Genomic DNA, 16,741 nt, shown 5'->3' with positions numbered 1-16,741 from the left:
GCGTGCATTATAGTGCATGATTACACTTTAACAAATCTTTTAATATAAACAAGTTTAAATAATTGCCAAGCATTTTGAACTAGAATTCTTAAAGTAAACCTCTTTTAATTATGCAGAAAACATAGTTCGTAATTCATTGCCTAGATGTCGCTTTGCGAATAATGCCCGTTGTGGGACGTAGATGGCAGCACATAGATAATCTGATACAGTACGAATAAAATGACTAGATTTTAAAACCGCCGAATATTTATTTCTACTATATAATTGTTATAATATATCACGAGACGTACGTAATGGTTGTTTCCTTTCAATACAATTAATTTAACATCATTTTAATTATGACTGTTGTTGTATAAGTTTATTATTTTTAATAATTGCATACTTACGTTAAAAATATCGACATATTTCTAACACTATTTTCATGATAAGAAAACCATCAATTATGAACTACACGGAAAAGAAAGTAAGAAAAAAATTAAAACACGATTTGGAAAAGTTTAATTTCATGGTGAATTAAAATGGCGGCTGGGTCAATTTCTGGCATCGAATTAAATTCCATCGGCAAAGGCACTTGCTACCCGTAATGCCTATTTCGATAATTTCAAATCATGTATAACTTTTTTATTATCACTTTTATTTTATTTCATTATTTAATACCGGCACAATTCGAAAGTACGTGCGTGAAATTTTTATAATTTAAAACTATTAATCTTTATAATTTTTCGGATCTTAATCTGAAGTTAAATTTTACGACATCAAAGTGAATCAATTATTAAAACCATTTTACGATCAACATTAAAACTCCAATCAAAATCAAATCCCATCAAAAACAACGAAACAAAAAGTCCACAAATCTATTTCCAAACATAAAAAGAGGATCAAATTTTAACAAAACAAAAATGTCCACAATTTCTTTTCAAAAGAAAAACAAGATTTTCAAAATGTTTAATTTGTTGCAGAATACGACGTATTATTAATACCAGTACAAAAAATACCGATCAAAGCGAAAAATGTGATTTATCCGACACTTACGAGACAACGGCATACGAGTAGATTAAAAAAGAATTTCGACCGGCTTGATGTAGAATCTTATGAAGAATTGACTGAAGCCCCTGATGTTGATAACTTTGACTATCTGAATAAAGAAAGGGAGGGGAGGGAGGGAGAAAGGGCTGGGGAGTCAAGAGATGAGACAGACTCCAGTTACGCGAGGGACAAGATTGTTGGTGGTATAGAAGTTGATATCAATTTGTATCCGTACCATGTGGCATATGGGACTAATTGTGGAGGAGCTATTATTGATAAGAAGTGGGTGCTCACTGCTGGACATTGTGGGTAAGATCATCTTTTTATTCATGTAAAGTATTGAAAATGAGACACATTATATGAACAAATATTTGGCCTGATGTGTTTTCCTTTACTTTACACATTTTAGAATGTTGTCAGGTTCAGTATATGAGAGCCTCCGTTTAAATCTTGAGCTAATTTTGGAGGTGAGCTCCAGGAGAACTTTATAGGCATTGTTAAAGACACGTAATTTAACAGTATATTGTCTTTCAAAAATTTTATAAACACGAAATTAAATAGTAGATAACCCTCAAAAGGTGACAAAATTAGGGCCCTTAAACTTCTAAAAAAATTAATGAGAACGTTTTGCTAAACTCTTCTAATTTTTAAAGAAAGAAGCCCTACGTGCGAATGGGCTCAAAATACATCAACCAGGGTAAGAAAGTGACGGTCAAGAAGAGTCACATTCACCCCCAATGGGGGGCGAAGAAGAAAGACCACCCCTTCGACTACGACTTCCAACTCCTCGAGCTGAGCGAACCACTGAAATTTGACGAGAATGTACAGCCTATTAAGATAGCACATATCGAAGATATGGTCATTGGGAAGGTGATTACTGTTACTGGATGGGGCAATACTGAAGAAAATGTAAGTAAAAATAATATTAGAGTTTTTAAAAAATGGTATAATCTTATGTAGGGTTTGTAGCATACTTATTGAACATGAAAAAGTGTCTTAATTATAAATATTATTTGATGTACTGATTAGAATAATATGTTGAAAAAAACATATATTATTTTGGTCTCTGCCTATCCCTACGGGAAAAAGGCGTGATTTTATGTATGTATGAATACACTATTTTTATGTAGCTTAAAGTACAAAGTACAAAGATACGCAATATCACGCCTGTTAAACCTGAAGGTGTAGGCAGAGGTGTAGTATGAAGTACACCCGCGTTTTGCCACTAACAATCTTAGAACCATGTAAGTACATAAAATATAAAAATATCAACAATTGCTACCTATTCTTAACCTCTTGCTAAACAGAGCCACGTGTAAAAGCAAGTACCACAGTACAAGACCGGCCAGTAAATTAAAACCTCATTGGTTACGCCCACTACACGTTCCTATTAGCCACTCGAATGTAACAAATTGAAAATAATCATTTATAACACGATACAATTACTGTTTCGTATGCAATACGAATATCTTTTCCATTACTACATATTTTTTAAACTAGGATTATTTCCAAACTATATACGGGGCAATATGGATGCCTCCAGGGTAACGAAATAGACATTTTAATCAATCCGACAGTCATAAAAAAAAAAGGTTAGGGACTTAGGGAGAGCTAATGATGATGTTGCTTACTGTAAAATATAGGTACTTAGGTGTGACGTCTGGACATTCGAGCAGCTATCGAAAAATTTTGTAAGGTCAGCGCCTCTGGCGTGTTTCGTAGGAACTAATTTTTGAAGTAGATTTTAAATGTCAATCTTTCCACACTCGATCGCACACATAATTTCACTGAAGTGTTCACATATTTGACCATAGAAAGTCTAAAAAAAAACATGTTTAGTGCTCTAAACTTAAGTAAAATCCAGATTTTTCAAAGATGTCAATATTCATTATTATATCTTCCCTTATTTTTTGGAAAACAACAACAACTATTTTTCTTTTAGGGCCCATACGCTAATGTACTTCGAGCCGTTCGAGTTCCTATCATAGCTAAGGAGCACTGTCAAAACGTACCATTCCCATACTTCAGAGGCACGTTAACTCCGAGAATGTTCTGCGCTGGGTTCTCAGAAGGGAAGAAAGATGCCTGTCAGGTAAGAATACTATCGAAAATAAAATTCCATTAAGAAGATTTTACTATCAATATAGTGGTATAAAGAGCTTATGTGACAACGAATCAGTGGCCATGAAACCCTAAAAAATGTTAGCACATGTTGAAAATCAGAGAAATTTGATGGAAAGACAGTTGTGATTAAATATTATACCCCTACCTACGCTAGTCTACCATAGGAAAACTCCTTAATTGTCCGATATTTTTTTATCATAATATCAACGTAAAACGTTTTATTAAAAATCGTACACTTACTTACTCTTTATTATATCGCAGAGTTTTTACATCCTAAAAATACAACAATTGTTTTTCGCAAGAAATGCTCATCTAAATTTTCCTTCCAGGGTGACTCCGGGGGTCCAGCAGTGGCATACGACCGTCTCTTAGGCATGGTCTCCTTCGGCTACGGTTGCGCAACTCCTGGCTCCTACGGGGTCTACAGCAAGGTCGCCAAGGTCAGGTCTTGGGTGGAAGAAACCACCGGCATCAAGTTCGATTAGGATTCAATACTCGATATAAATGTTTTCGGAACGCTATGTTTTTTATTGACCTTAGAAATAAATAGATCTGAAACTTTAAAAAACTCTACATTTCTCCATTTTATTAACACAATTTTTTTTAACTTTTCCTTAGCCTGGTCAAGTGTCCTAGCGTTGGGTACAGGCTTTTCCCCTTTCTTTCCAAATCACCCCAACAATAGCAAGATCCGACTAGTCCCTCATAAATGCGTCGTACACTTATTAAACATTATATATTACTAAAATATCCTAATGACATTGTCTTAAAATTTTTTGAAGTTTTAATAAAGACGCATAACTGCTTTTCCAAAGTAATTAAATTCAATAATATTATTATTTTATTTTAATAATATTTAAATAAAATAAAAGTCTGTCGAATATTTTCTTCCGAGTCGATTATTCCTGGCTTGTAATAAAAATTGTTTAAGTATTGTTTCTACTGCATGCTACTTTAGTAATTAGGTATTTAAATGATCATATAGCCTCACAAGTACTACTTACGCCTTCAAAAAGACTATAAATGACGTACTATGATACGGAATACCTACATTACAAACCTGAACATTTATTACCCGCTCCCTATGTTGTAGTCTGTCCTACTGTTGAGTCCATATACTAAAAGAGTCCTTTATATTAAAACTACTATCACAAATTAATTAATATTTCTTACCCAATATTTTTATCTGTTTACATATAGTAGTTTTTATGATTGAAACAGTGATTGATTGCACGTGTTGTAATGTTATTACCGATTGTGTTTCTTATGCTCTTCGACCTTGTATACTGGTGAGTCAGATTGTAAAGGATTTTGCAGTGATTAACGAGTTTTTGGCTGACTATAGTTATTGTGTAAAATACAAGGCTTTTTGTAAAGATATTATGTTTTAGGATTGGTTAAAATCTGAAGGTTAATTCTGGAAATATAAACTGTTTAAAGTATAAACGCGTTGTAGTGTAGATCTCGTTATAAACTCAATGAATTAAAAAATATAATTTCGTTGACTGTTGTAAAAATATGTAAAATGATCCTTCTGAGGAGAAGTTTGTCTGGATAAAGTATTAAATGTATGAAAAGGTAATTCGGAACGAAGTTAACTAAATATAAGACTGACTGCATTACAAACGTAGACTTTTTCATCGTTAGGTAACTTCATTCGAAAATGTAGTGAAATGTAGAATGTGTCAAATTAAAAAAAAACACGTGCGTAGTAACCGGTGGCCCTATATGACACGGTGCATGAATGTGTAAGGATCCATGTAATACGTGGTCACGTGGTGTTATTAGGTTAGAAAAAGAGGCGGTTTTATATTTATTTATGTAAGTGCAATTTTACCATTTGGTTATGTTTTTAATCAATCTAAAAGTTACCAATCAACGAATCTATAAACTTAAGAAAGTATACCCATTCTGAAACTATAATATTTTATTTTATTTGTCTAGTATAATCGGTGGACATCGTATAATGATCGATGATGCTCCGTATCAACTGAGTTATGGGGATGTCTGCGGCGCTGCCCTTATACACAACAAATGGGCTCTCACTACTGCACATTGTAGGCAAGTTGTTTTTTTCTACAATTGGGAGGATTGGGTTTACGAACAATGCTTAAACTTGTACGTAAAAAATTGATCATACTTTGTAAATTTTATCCATAAATGATGTTAAATGTAATTATATTTAAATGATTTCAGCCTGACACATTATAATTAGGTACTCATTTCAATTCATTGAAAATACTAAATTGTAGTATTGTAGTTTTCTTTTTTTTTTGTTTTCTTAAAAAAGACGACTCCCGCACTTTGTAGCGGAGACTTTTACGAACATTCAAACAACGGACACAAAGTACAAACAAACCCGAAACAATTATTTTTGGATCGCACAAATAATTTCTCCGTGTGGAAATTGAACCCACGACCTCCCGTTGCAGAGATATCGGCGTGGCGACCTAAACCACTGCGCAGGAGGCAGTCATATTTGTTTTCATTTTGTAATTTGAACTTTCACCAATTTCTACAGCACAAACCACACCTACGTAAGAATCGGCAGTACCTCTCGTCTCCAAGGACCTACCATCACAGTGCAATTCCACTTCATCCACCCGAAGTACCAGCTGGCCCACCAGTTTGACTTCGACGTGCAGCTGCTGCAGTTCGCCAGACCCTTGAAGCTTGGGAGGAAGGTCCTGGCGATACGCATAGGGAGGGAAGATGAGGAGAATTTGTATGTGTCAGGTTGGGGGTATCCAGAAGAAAAGGTAACCATTAAAAGTGCTATAATTTAGTTATTGTATATTCTAGACGTAGATATGGCTAAATATCAATGAGCATTTTTTATTTTTTGGCTATTTAATTTTCCCTTGTGAAAAGTACCTTAACCGCCTAAATATCTATGCTTTTTAAATAGATTGTCTAACATGCTTTTGTATAATTAAAATGGCATATCTATAATGGCATATCTTGCAGTTTTGCTAAGTACTGGTCATCGAGTAGTTTAACTATGTATATGTTACTGTAAAAGCCCGAACGGTGGTAAATCCTAAGATTTTCCGGTATAACCTAAGATTTACCAACTCGCAATGGTAAAAGTCCGAACAATTCTTTTATTTCGAACTTTTACCTATATTCACTTGATGATGCCGAGATGTCGCCGGAGCCCCGCTTCGTGGGGCTCCTCCTTCTGGGTGGTTAAAAAAAAATAACCACGAAGGCAAAGGTGGTTAGCCTTCTAACCTAACCTACCCATGTCGCTTTGCCCAAAACTCTTCTTTATAACTATGTCACAGTATATAATTATACCGTGAAATAGTTATAAACATAGTTATGAAGGAGGTTTTTTTTATATATCGTAACATAGTTTTTAAACTCTGGCTTGTTCGGACTTTTACCATTGAGAGTTGGTAAATCTTAGGTTTTACCGGAAAATCTCAGGATTTACCACAGTTCGGGCTTTTACAGTAACATATATATTAGAAGAAATATTAGTATCCTTTGTTGCTACTCAAAACTTATTTGTAGAAAGAGATAGATAAGTCCACACAAGATATAATATTTCTAAACTACACATAAAAACTATATTAGCACCATTTAAATGAATAAATATAAAATTATACCTTATTTCTAGGGTGAATACCACGAAATCTTGCAGCAGGTGAAAGTCAGAATAGTCCCGATGGATATATGTCAAGAAGTAGAGCAGTCGTTATACAACTACACTCTTACTGAGAGGATGTTCTGTGCAGGAGGATATGGCAGAGATGCTTGTCAGGTACGTCGAGATCACAGTATAAATGAGGTCTTTGATGTTTTTATAACATAACATTCGATCAAATCATAATTTACTGGTTTTAATATGTCCTAACCAATGTTCAGCTTCGGTGGGAAGTTTCATTATACAGTGCAAAAGTGTACAATACATAAGAACTCTCTCTACTCAATCCCTGTAACAGGCCCGTGGAACGGTATCCGAAGGATTGGCCAGAGGTCAGGCATAGGACCCACAGCTTTAAGTTCTTTAAACTACGGAAATCTGTGAATTCAACTCCGGGAATAATACTTACCAAATAAGAACATTTTACGAAAACCCTAGACTTGCTTTTGAGCTTTTGACAATTATTTACCGACTGTCGTTTACATTACCAATGTGCCACAGAGACAATCTTATAAAGTCTACAGTTCTGATAGTAGATCGATGACTTTGTAGTATAGTATGTAGACTACATGAATATAAAATTACACTATATTTAAAAGTACAGACGTCTTTGTTAATTTTATTTTTTACTGCAGGGTGACAGTGGTGGAGGAGCAGTATCTTCAAGTGGAAAGCTGGTGGGTCTCTCGTCCTTCGGCTTCGGCTGTGGACGAAACATGCCTGGAGTATATACCAACATATCTAATGTAGAAATAAGACAATGGATACGTAAATATATAGGCTTTTAAAAGAACAATAAACATTACTTCATAAAAATGGCGTACTGAGGCATTTACTCAACAGAGCATTATAAATAGCAATTCCTATGTGTTTAATTTATATCTACATCATACTGTAAAATGCAAAATGTCCCTTTTTTAATATTTCAATTCAATAAAAAAGCAATCCTGACATATAAAATTTCAGCTATATTATCAAACTTCAGACTAAACTATTGACAATAATATGCTAACAGAAATTAGTACAAATATCACTAAGTGACCCTAGAAAAAAACCTATAACTATCGCTACCTAAAAATATTCCCATCGCATCAAACAACGACTTCCACAAAATTCAACATCAATTCATAACTACACAATAACCTGAAAACGCAACTAAATCCAAAATATGCCCTACATGAAAATAGAACCGGCTACCCGGAACAGGTGAAGCGTACAACCACTGCGCCAATTAGTGAGATCGATGGTGGTGAATGATTGACCCGGGTTTTGAACTGGCACACATGTGGACTAAATATTCAAGGTCGGTCTCTAAGTTATTTGAGGTATATTGGCTTTTACGGCTGGAGTTTGATGGTTTAATATTTGAGAAGATTGTGCGGGACTTTAAGACTATTTTCTGAGGTAAAATGGAGTCTAGCTCAATTGATAGTGGAAAACCTAAATGTAAAGGATTATATACTCTTTATTTGTTAGTTATTTTACTGTTTTATTATAATATATGTATAGATAAAACAATGTTTAGTTTCGAAAGAGACTGACTGACGTCATAAGTAGCTTGGGAATTGAGCCTAAAATATAAGTTTTACTTTACACTAGTGTGTCTAAGTGTAGATAGTTAACATTTATAAATAAAAGGATACATTAATTTTGAAATGATCAGAGTATTCGTTGAAGAATGCTACAATGTTCAGCCTAAACATACAGAGATACATAATATCACGCCTTTTATAAGCAGTAGCTCGATTTTCTACTACTATCGAGAATCGACAACCGGCTAGCTGTCGAAAATAAAGTATGACAATCGGTTCAGCGCCTCTAGCGGACGGTGTAGAAACAATATTGGCAGTACATTTTAAATGTCAAACTCACGATACTCGATTGTTCCTATTGTAGAGAATCGTGTTACAGGTGTAGGCAGATTTGTATGAAATATTGTGAGTCACAATTATAGTCCCATATAATAGGAGACGATTGCTATTTAAATATCTATTGCTCATTAAAGATCTATTGCTATTTAAATAAATAAGAAAAAAACAATCATATTTTGCCCGATTCGAGGATTGAACCCGAGATCATCTGTTCTGTAGTCGGTTACACTAGTTATAATTTAAAGAGTAAATGTTTCGATAGAAAAATAATTATGCGTGTACTAATAGAGTGTAAAAACCTATACTTTGTAACAATATAAAACTAAACTGAGTTTGTTTTTTGCCGGTACCAGTAGATTCTGAAATTAGCGCGTTCTAAGCTCTTCAAATCGAATAGCTTCGATGGAATTTAAAGGATATTTTTGTCTTTATTGAGGAAGGATCTATTTTAAATATGTTAAAATAAATTTATACTACAAGAAGAAAATACTATATTAAATTATTATATTCTGAACATAAAACGTTATTTCAATCCTTCACCACGCATAAAATATTTAACGCATAGCCTTTCACAAAATACTGCAGTTTCATTCTTATAATGGATGCAATGTCGATGATTTTCAGGCGCGGCGGGGTCATTGACCGGCGGCTCGCGATTCACACTTGTCAGCGTGTATGTACTGAACAATACATATATATAATATGTATAGTTTCAATGAATATTGCAATGATATTCGTGCTGCTTTTGATTGGTTGAGCAAAATGATGGCGGGAAAAAAAATGTTTTTTGGTAGTAAATCGGTTGTTGTGTTTAAAATTCTATTTAGAGAAACGTTTTGTTTGTATTTATATAAAAGTAGATTATGATAACTTAAAATATTGTTTTTTATATGATGTGACTACTTTTGAGATGTTAAAAGTTAAATAAAACGACGGTATTCCATCCATCATTCCTGTGGCTCATTATTTCCCCATTATTTTAGATTATGTGCTTTTAGTGTCATTGTGAAAATATGAATTATAATTAACTGTTTCAATAAATCAAATTATTTCATAATATTCACTCGAACATCGTTTCTTTGACTTTTTATATAATCAACTTTCATTATGTTACGACTAAAAATGTCCTAATAAAATACGCTTCTACCATAAAAAAACACAAATCATTCAGTATTTCAGTCACTAAAAAAACTGCTTATATTAATTTAAAACTTACAAATACATTTTTCAGTTAATGACTTATATTTTTTTACCAAACCCAAGTACTCATTAAGACTTAAACATTTTTCATCACTGAAACTTTCAGGCCTAGCCTAACAGTAGTTTTACAGGATGATAGCAAAGTCAAGTGTAGCAAAATGATGTCGATGACGGGTCACGCTGGGGTGAATGACCTCGTTGTGCTTTAGGCTCGTAGGTAGTATAGCATTCTGTTTGGACAGAGGGGTTCGAACTAGTAACGTGCATTACACTTCAAATACATACATACATACATACAAGAACTGAAAATGTAAGTGTATGTTAGTGAATAGTGAGAAAATTTGGTGTAATGCGAAAGATTGGAATATAAGGGCTACTGTATACGGAAAATTCTCTATTGTCTGTAGCTAAACTATTGAGTTTGTATCGGTTATTTTGTGTGGATTTTGTTGCATATTAAATACAGCATTTTATTTATATTGCAAAAGAAGTTATTTTTGGAAAACTTAACATCTCATAAAAGTTTATAAGATAAGTTTTCAAAATGAGTTTCAGGAAGCTTAACGCTGAAGAATAAAGCAATATCGTACGTGCAGGATGAAATTAATCGATACAAATATGTGCACTTAGTTTTCTTTTCAAAGTGACAGTATAATAAGCAAGAGTTCTAAAATACTAGTCTTTACATCTTTCTTTCCTTATTTAATAAATACATAAGTATATTTCACCTCTTTACCATTTCTCCTTTAAAAATAAGGTTCTAATAAGTATGTCTGAAAAGAAGCAAAACATCGTTGAGCAATTTCAATTCGTACTAGACAAGTCAGAAACTTAATTTTTTTTTTATTTATAAAATATGTCAGTTTCTTGTCTTACGAAGAGACTATCCAGCAGATAAGTAGGTACTGCAAACATAAGAAATCTTAAATCATTTTAATTTAATAGATAGTTTTCCGGAAGCTTTCATGCAAGCCTTTCCTCTAACTATTAATACTTCTTTATCAAGTATAAAATAAGTACTAGAAAATCGGCTATAAGGATTTTCTAGTTGTTATTTTCACACTAAAGGCAAAGGCAACATTTTTTTGCGAGGGCAGAGATCATCTAACTTACACTTAAAAAATTACACAATATTTTTTTATTAATTCTCACACATTCCCATCTTTTCTATCTACTCTCTATATTCGTAATAGACTCGTAAGTTAATTCATCATAATAAACTAATGCATATACCTTCACGCCTTCCCCTAAGGGTTAGACAGTGTATAACACATCTCACTGGATATATCAAGTAGTTTCGAATAGGGGCGAGTCTATCAATAAGTTCTAGATGTATAAACTTGAATGGAGTTCGTGGTTTCAAAACTACGACCGATTTTGGTTGCAGTTAGAACCGTCTATTTTAAAAACTAGTTTCTGCCTGCATCTGCTCGCGTGAAAAGATTTCCCTAGGTAAAAAGTATTCTATGTGTAATAAGCTGTCGGTCCACCAAATTTCATAAGAATCCGTCCAGTAGGTTTTTAGAGGATGAGTATTATACATACACACACGTCACAAAATATCGCATATATAATTTTGTAGGATACTTTTTGAACTAGTAGTAGGTAGTAAATAGGCATTGTAAGTGAAGATACCTACACTGACTTCTATTTTCTAATATTTATACGAATCTATACCTGTAAAAGCTTAAGTAGGTATATGTACATGTAAAAGCTTGTCTGTGTGTTACGGCTAAATCGTTGATGATTTTGTTAACATTCAGTAAGGCTATACTTGAAGATATATGAACTACTGTATAATACATAACAAAGCTTATCTTTCGAAAATTAAACAGCCCTTTCAAAGAGCATTTCGATACAATATACTATACTCGAGAGAATGGCTGCTTGTAGGTAAGCGGAGCCGCGCGTGTTAGCTAGTACTACTAATATTCAAATCATGAATAACACCAAGATTTTTAGACACTCCACTTAAAATATGCTTTAGTCGTAAAAATATTGTTTCAAAAGTTAAGCATAATTTTCGCATTCGCTTACGATAGTTTAGCAAAGGTTAGAACTATTTCACTGAGCATGAAACGCCTAACGAGAGAGTATTACGTTTAGTTGCAATTGTCACGCAGTTTCTGCCTTACTCCTGTGCTTTATAGCGTGATGATATTTATGCGTATTAGATATGTTATAACATTAGTGTAGAAGTATTAGTATTTAGTTGTATCTGTAAAAATACGGGGCACATTTCGATATATTTTTATCGAAAGGTATTTAATAATTACGAGGGAGGTTTTCAAAAGACAGACGTGTCAATAAGTCTCCTGACAATTGCTGTTATGACAAATGAAATATTTAAAATCGTCTGTCATGAGCTCATTAAAAATCCAACGTTATCAACGTTTTGCCTGTCCGAGACTCGAACCTTAACCAGCATTAAAAGCTCAAATACGCAGCCGACAGTTTGTCACATTCAATAATACATTAATACCGGCTGCGCAAAAAAATAGCGAATTTTAATACCCCTAAAAGCAAATGGTGGCAGTGCACGGATAAAACTTGCATCAAAACGAGTCTCGAAATTTTCGAACCGGAAAAAAATTGCTGAAAAACATTTTCCATTTTTCGTCGATACCCCCCTTTCCCCCTGCGCTATGTACTCCGCACTCACACAAACATACCATTAAAGTAATTATCTGCTCAATTTTGTATAAATTCGTCGCGTGTGTGTGTCTGTGTATGTGTGTATGGAATGCATATCGTTCGTTGGTGTGAGTTTATTTTATCCAACACTGTTTGCTGTATATTGACGTAGGGGGTTAAAAGGGGTGGCCACCCTGCTCGTGGGGGGGCTGATGACGATGACTAGAGTCTGCCTACGTGCTAGAAAGGGATGGAGAGACAAAAATGTAGCCATCGCATAACGTAGGCATGTAGGTATCGCAGCATGATTTAATACTAGTGATTTAACCGTGGATCGCCTATTATAATGCTATATTGATGTATGAGCAAGTGCTGCTTGCATTTACTGAAAATGCGTATTTAATGTAAATAATTGTTGTGGCGGAACAAAAATTTAAATTGTTAATGTTGATAGTTATCTACGCAAATTGGTTTAAAATCAAATGATTATGTATTGTTGGGGTTAACTGTCGTCGAGGTAATCACTTTCATTCTATGATATACTTTTGCGAGTCAAAGTGTTAGATAATGACCCAACGTTCTTAATACTAGGTAAAATTCTAACGTAGGAAACTGAAAGAAGTAATTTTTTTAGGTGTTTAGTTAATAACACTGAAAAGACGCAATACTACACATTTCAAGATATTTTCGTCATTTTTCTTTGGAGTTAGCTATCTTATTGGAAATAATAATGTATGTCGAACTATTTAACAGATACATAAATCATACATTACACACTGATGTACAATTAAACCAAGAAAATCGTAAGTTTTTTTAACCGTCTGAGAATCAAACTTATACACCCGGAGCACTTACAAAACATCGTCATTGCACTTCACACATCACCGTATTTAAATTCTGTAAAAATAATATCTCATCTCATATATTATCTCCTTCGGAAATAAGAAAAGAGGTAAAGTACTGACTCAAGTGCAATATTTCAAGTGCGGATTAAGGATTATCTTAAAAAACTCTGCCTGCAAGATTTCCGAAACACACTTTCTTGTCTTAAATATTTTAAATACATAGTAACAATAAATCAAAACACGTTTTCTTTCTTATCGCCTGGTTAGCGGTCAAAACAAAAATACATACGTAATATCACGCATTTTATACTCAAAGGAATAGGCACAGATGAGTTAAGTTTATACATCGCGTATAAGACGTAACAGGCAAACACACTCGAAAACTACAACACTTTGAAAAATCATTCATAAATGAAAATAGTCACATTTTGAGGAGTAATTCAAAACACAATTTCAGTGTCAATCAATATGAAACACAGCTTTACACATTTCTCTCAAAAAGTTTTAAAATGAATCGACATCAAGCACACTATATTCCTATCCTTACCTACCTTTAAGCTACCACAGTTAAGCCATAAGCCACAAGCCCTAAGACCTGTCTAGTCAATAATCCAATTACTTTGCAATAACATTTTGATGACACCCTCCAAAATCATTGTCAATAGCCCGAAGGTGTTCATCATCGTAATAAGTTCAGTGGTTTTCGAGATTGAAACACGTAGATATACTTACTTGTCTGTTACATTTAGGGGCTTAAATGTAGCCTTAGGCTTGGAGTTTGGATGTTAGGTTAGTAATTGAGTGTTAGGAGGTGTACACACTAAAGTCGCTGACCCGCCGACGTAGCTCGCCGACAGAACTCGGCGGCATATCGGTAGCTTACGTAGACAAGCGCTTAGTAGGCCAATTAGCCGGCCACAAAAAATTGCCGACACAGCCTACCTACACAACTCGGCGGCATGTTGGCGGCCTATACATGCAAGCATTTAATAAGCTAACTAGCCCACCAACTAATCTAAAAACAAGATCTTCAAATTACAAATTGAATGTTTATTTGCCGACTAATTATTGATAAAAACAAAATTTGCATGCCTCACGGTTGAATGTATTGGATTCATTTCATATCAAGAAGTTCATGACACAAGCCGCTAACACTTCCCGCCGACATAGCCCGGCGGCTTGTCAGCGGCTTACATACCGTATAATAACTTGCGTAATTAGGTTTAAAAAACAGGATGGGGACTACTTTAAGACTAACACACTTAAAAGAGTTTACTTAAAAAGATCAAAGTCGCCGACATAGTTCGGCGAGTCAGCGACTTTGGTGTGTACTTCGCTTAACCTGTAGTTTGACCGTTTATATCTAGATCTAGACAACATGTCCAGCGTGTAACAAGACACACATAAAACTACAAAATAATAGAACCAAGACTTCTTGCTATAATATAACAAATATTGGACAACTTACACTCGGTCATTTAATTCCAAGCTAAGCAGAGCTTGTATAGTACAAGCTCTGCTTACAAATAACCAAATAAGTTACAATAATATTGCGCTATATATTTCCACAATTATATAGTTCAGTATTTAAAAATTAGAGGGATGTTTGTAAAGATGGTTAAGTGGTGATGGATAAGTGGTGTTCTTTGTTCTCTGCCTACCGCTATGGGAATAAGGCGCGATTATATGAATTTATTTAAAAATATAAACAAAAAACCACGTTTGTTGTATGGAAGTCGTCTTAAATATTTAGTAAGTTCTATTTTTTTGTATTTGTTGTTATAGCGGCAACAGAAATACATCACCTGTGAAAATTTAAACTGTCTAACTATCACGACTCATGAGATGTAGTCTGGTGACAGACAGACAATTTAGATTCCTCATCAATTAGATCTCTTTTCTACCTTTTGTGTACAGAACTGTTTTAAAGTGTAACTCGTAGATAATATATTTGTTACCCGTATAATTTAAATTTTTGAGTGTTTCTGAAAAACTTATAGTTAAAGTTGAAACAATTTTGAAATTATTTTGTTAATTTTCCCCGTGAAGATGATTTGATTTGGACAAGGTGACTCAATTTGTTGCTTGATTTTACAATACTTTATAGTGTTAATGGTGCTAAGTGATTTTTACTAAGATGAATCCAATTTTTCATTTATTTATTATATTTACTTATTAATGTTTTTTTTAAATTAGTTTTTATTAATGAAAATAACATCTTAATTTTGACAACAATTTCTTTTACTGTCGCAATATAAAAACATCAACGATCGTTACTATAATATATTAAATAAATTAAAACATAATGAACATAAAACATACAAACAAGAAGCCATACAAACTAAATTAACAAACAACAAATTTCTTAAACAGATACAGTAATATTGTGCTTTACTCGGAATTCGAACCGTGGCCCTTTGACCAACAGCATCGCTAATAGCACAATAGATAAGCCTAACATCCTGGTAGGATCAGATTGCCAATTTATTGATAATGGGTTCGAGTCCCCGGTGATAATTTCCTGTATTTTTAGAGACCCGTAAGTATAAACGGTAAACGGTATCTTTGAGTTTAATAAAATGATACTAGATATATCACGCGGCCTCACTCACGTTTTATATATTTTTAAATAGTAATATAGTAGTTTAGTGATTTGGTGTGTAAGAGATAGACAGACAGATGTTTACATTTATAATGTAAGTAAGTATAGACATGGATTTGTGAATGTTATATGTATAAAATAAATTTTATTAAAACGATTTTTTATTAAGATTTTTGAAAAGATACGAATGGAGTAAAGGCTATGTCTTAATTTAGTTATTGATAAGATTATTAAAAGGAATTCTCAAATCATTACTTGGTATCTCAGGAAAAGCCAAGTAAGCGTATTGGTTCACTTGGTCATCTTTATGTTAACGTTGCGCACATGGGTCGTGGATTCGATTCCCAGATGGAAAATTACTGAATATTTGTTTTGATTGCGTCTGCTTGTATATGGTTTCCGTTGCTTCTTCTTAGTATTCATCATTAAAAAAAGGTAACGCATGTTTATAAGTTCGAATCACACTTGAAACTGCATTGTGTATGTTTCAAATATATTTTTTAATGTGTGTACATCGGAATTGAATTGAGAATTTCTTATTCTTTTTCTCTTTTATAGTAGTAATAAACGTAAAAACCACTTAAACATATATTTTTTTAACAAAACCTTAAATACCGCTTTTTTAATTGTAGACATACAAAATAATAGAAGAAATAAAACACCAAGTGAATAAAAAATTAAGAACATTTTAGTCTAATTAGCTCTAATAAGTCTCTATTTAAACATTAACACCTTAAAAAAACAATTAAAAGTCCCACACAAAGTCACTAGGTTACACAAACATTTT

The 16,741-nt window shown here is 33.5% G+C and overlaps 2 protein-coding genes across 4 annotated transcripts; both read left to right on the top strand.

Annotated features, from left to right (window-relative positions):
- The first annotated feature begins 512 nt into the window (after window positions 1–512).
- On the top strand, window positions 513–3,723 carry LOC142983985 (trypsin-1-like). Its single transcript, XM_076131248.1, has 5 exons — window positions 513–672; window positions 960–1,335; window positions 1,680–1,935; window positions 2,969–3,118; window positions 3,480–3,723. The coding sequence occupies exons 1-5, from the start codon at window positions 609–611 to the stop codon at window positions 3,633–3,635; spliced, it is 1,002 nt and encodes a 333-aa protein (XP_075987363.1). The 5' UTR covers window positions 513–608; the 3' UTR covers window positions 3,636–3,723.
- A 330-nt stretch (window positions 3,724–4,053) lies between these two features.
- On the top strand, window positions 4,054–9,470 carry LOC142983918 (trypsin-1-like). 3 transcript variants are annotated; one of them, XM_076131121.1, is made up of 5 exons: window positions 4,054–4,439; window positions 5,095–5,211; window positions 5,672–5,909; window positions 6,776–6,919; window positions 7,438–9,470. In XM_076131121.1, exons 1-5 carry the CDS (start codon window positions 4,393–4,395, stop codon window positions 7,588–7,590), a joined length of 699 nt encoding a protein of 232 aa, XP_075987236.1. In that variant the 5' UTR covers window positions 4,054–4,392; the 3' UTR covers window positions 7,591–9,470. The 3 variants fall into 3 exon arrangements, with proteins under 3 accessions (XP_075987236.1, XP_075987237.1, XP_075987235.1); XM_076131122.1 differs by lacking the exon at window positions 4,054–4,439 and adding an exon at window positions 4,450–4,728; XM_076131120.1 differs by lacking the exon at window positions 4,054–4,439 and adding an exon at window positions 4,738–4,971.
- Window positions 9,471–16,741: the final 7,271 nt, after the last annotated feature.

The sequence above is a fragment of the Anticarsia gemmatalis genome, chromosome 25, assembly GCF_050436995.1.
Source record: "Anticarsia gemmatalis isolate Benzon Research Colony breed Stoneville strain chromosome 25, ilAntGemm2 primary, whole genome shotgun sequence".
Lineage (NCBI taxonomy): Eukaryota > Metazoa > Arthropoda > Insecta > Lepidoptera > Erebidae > Anticarsia > Anticarsia gemmatalis.
Note: the sequence above shows the minus strand (reverse complement) of the source record. Positions and strands in the feature narration are given on the sequence as shown.

Coding starts and splice junctions, on each gene's coding strand:
- LOC142983918 (XM_076131120.1), top strand. CDS start 4,895: ATGTGTAAGGATCCATGTAATACGTGGTCACGTGGTGTTATTAGGTTA. Junction 5,212..5,671: donor CTCACTACTGCACATTGTAG/GCAAGTTGTTTT, acceptor CAATTTCTACAG/CACAAACCACACCTACGTAA. Junction 5,910..6,775: donor GGGGGTATCCAGAAGAAAAG/GTAACCATTAAA, acceptor CCTTATTTCTAG/GGTGAATACCACGAAATCTT.
- LOC142983985 (XM_076131248.1), top strand. CDS start 609: ATGTATAACTTTTTTATTATCACTTTTATTTTATTTCATTATTTAATA. Junction 673..959: donor AATACCGGCACAATTCGAAA/GTACGTGCGTGA, acceptor AATTTGTTGCAG/AATACGACGTATTATTAATA. Junction 3,119..3,479: donor GGAAGAAAGATGCCTGTCAG/GTAAGAATACTA, acceptor TTTTCCTTCCAG/GGTGACTCCGGGGGTCCAGC.